Genomic DNA, 1,352 nt, shown 5'->3' with positions numbered 1-1,352 from the left:
ACTAACAATTTATTTGAATGTTACAAGAACCGGAAAAATACTTCGCCGTTTTCCAACGCAAGCATACAGAATGATATATTTTCGGCACAGTTTCGGTTGTCTAATATTGAAAATTGTAACTGTTTTATGAAAACTGAAACCAGAACCTATTTTTTTTTTGATTTCCTGCTTTCTTTAAAAAAAAAAAAGAAGTGTATCAAGCATATTCGTTAAATAATGTAAAAAACGCATAAATTGATTTTATTTACAAAACTAACAATTTATTTGAATGTTACAAGAACCGGAAAAATACTTCGCCGTTTTCCAACGCAAGCATACAGAATGATATTATATTTTCGGCACAGTTTCGGTTGTCTAATATTTGTGGCGTAGTTTCAGGATCTAGTAAAAGGGTCCGAAGCAGCCGCATTCACCGCAGCAGCGACATCTGTTTGGCGGACAGGTCCAGGGACCACAGGGCGGACAGGGACCACAGCAACAATTGTTGTAGTTCATCGCCGGCAAGGCCGGTCCGACAGGGCCATAAGCTAGAGCATAGGAAACGCTACCACAGGCACTTTGGCACATCTTAACCAAACGTTAGGCAACACTGGAAATTCGAGTGAAAATTAAATTTGCAAAACATTTATTATTTCTCAAACTCACCGGACTTTCAGATACTTGCGTTAGGAATTCGAAACGAAGAATTTTTTTGGTTTCAAATAAAAATATTATTTGAATTTTGGGTTATGAACAGGTCGAGATACGAAAATAAAATAAACTACAGAGCTGATATGAGAGCTAGGTCTACCCCAGAGGGACTTTCAATTCAATGCCAACATGATTTCAACTTGATACATGCTTCAAGTCCCAGTATTTGTATCGATTGATCCAAAGTTTCTGCCTTTTTCACACATCAATGATTTAACACCGACTGAACGGCAAATATAAAAAAAAAATTGACCAAAAAAGGGAAAAAAAATAGAAAACTCTAACGACACAATAGCGCAACAGTTTCGCCTCATAGCAAAAATAAGAAATCATTGAAACATGTCCTGGCAAAAAGAAAGAAACGACAACAACAACGAGCACTAGATTGAGTAGATGAACGATAGTCCCATAAAATACCAGAGCTTGGGCAAAGTGGATGCCAAAGGATTTCGTTTACCGTTACTTAGGACTCAGGACTCAGGACTCAGGACTCGGAACTGTGGACTATGAGAATGCTGGACCATGCTCTAAACTGAAACTGGGGCAAACTCGAAGTCAACCCACGGCAGACGGCAACATCGAGGAAAGTCTATTAGACTCAACGAAGCAACCTTAACGTCATTTCGTAGCATGACTTCAGCTCAATGGGGGTTAATGTATGT

General features: G+C 38.7%; 1 protein-coding gene across 1 annotated transcript; it reads right to left on the bottom strand.

The window, feature by feature from the left end:
- Positions 1-234: 234 nt before the first annotated feature.
- Positions 235-751, bottom strand: LOC117793206 (male-specific sperm protein Mst84Dc). The gene is made up of 2 exons (XM_034633498.1): positions 646-751; positions 235-589 (listed from the first exon to the last, which is right to left on the bottom strand). The coding sequence occupies exon 2, from the start codon at positions 565-567 to the stop codon at positions 382-384; it is 186 nt and encodes a 61-aa protein (XP_034489389.1). The 5' UTR covers positions 568-589; positions 646-751; the 3' UTR covers positions 235-381.
- Positions 752-1,352: the final 601 nt, after the last annotated feature.

This window comes from Drosophila innubila, unplaced genomic scaffold (genome assembly GCF_004354385.1).
Source record: "Drosophila innubila isolate TH190305 unplaced genomic scaffold, UK_Dinn_1.0 152_U_U, whole genome shotgun sequence".
Taxonomy (NCBI): domain Eukaryota; kingdom Metazoa; phylum Arthropoda; class Insecta; order Diptera; family Drosophilidae; genus Drosophila; species Drosophila innubila.
The sequence above is the reverse complement of the archived record's forward strand: the minus strand, read 5'-3'. Positions and strand labels throughout refer to the sequence as shown.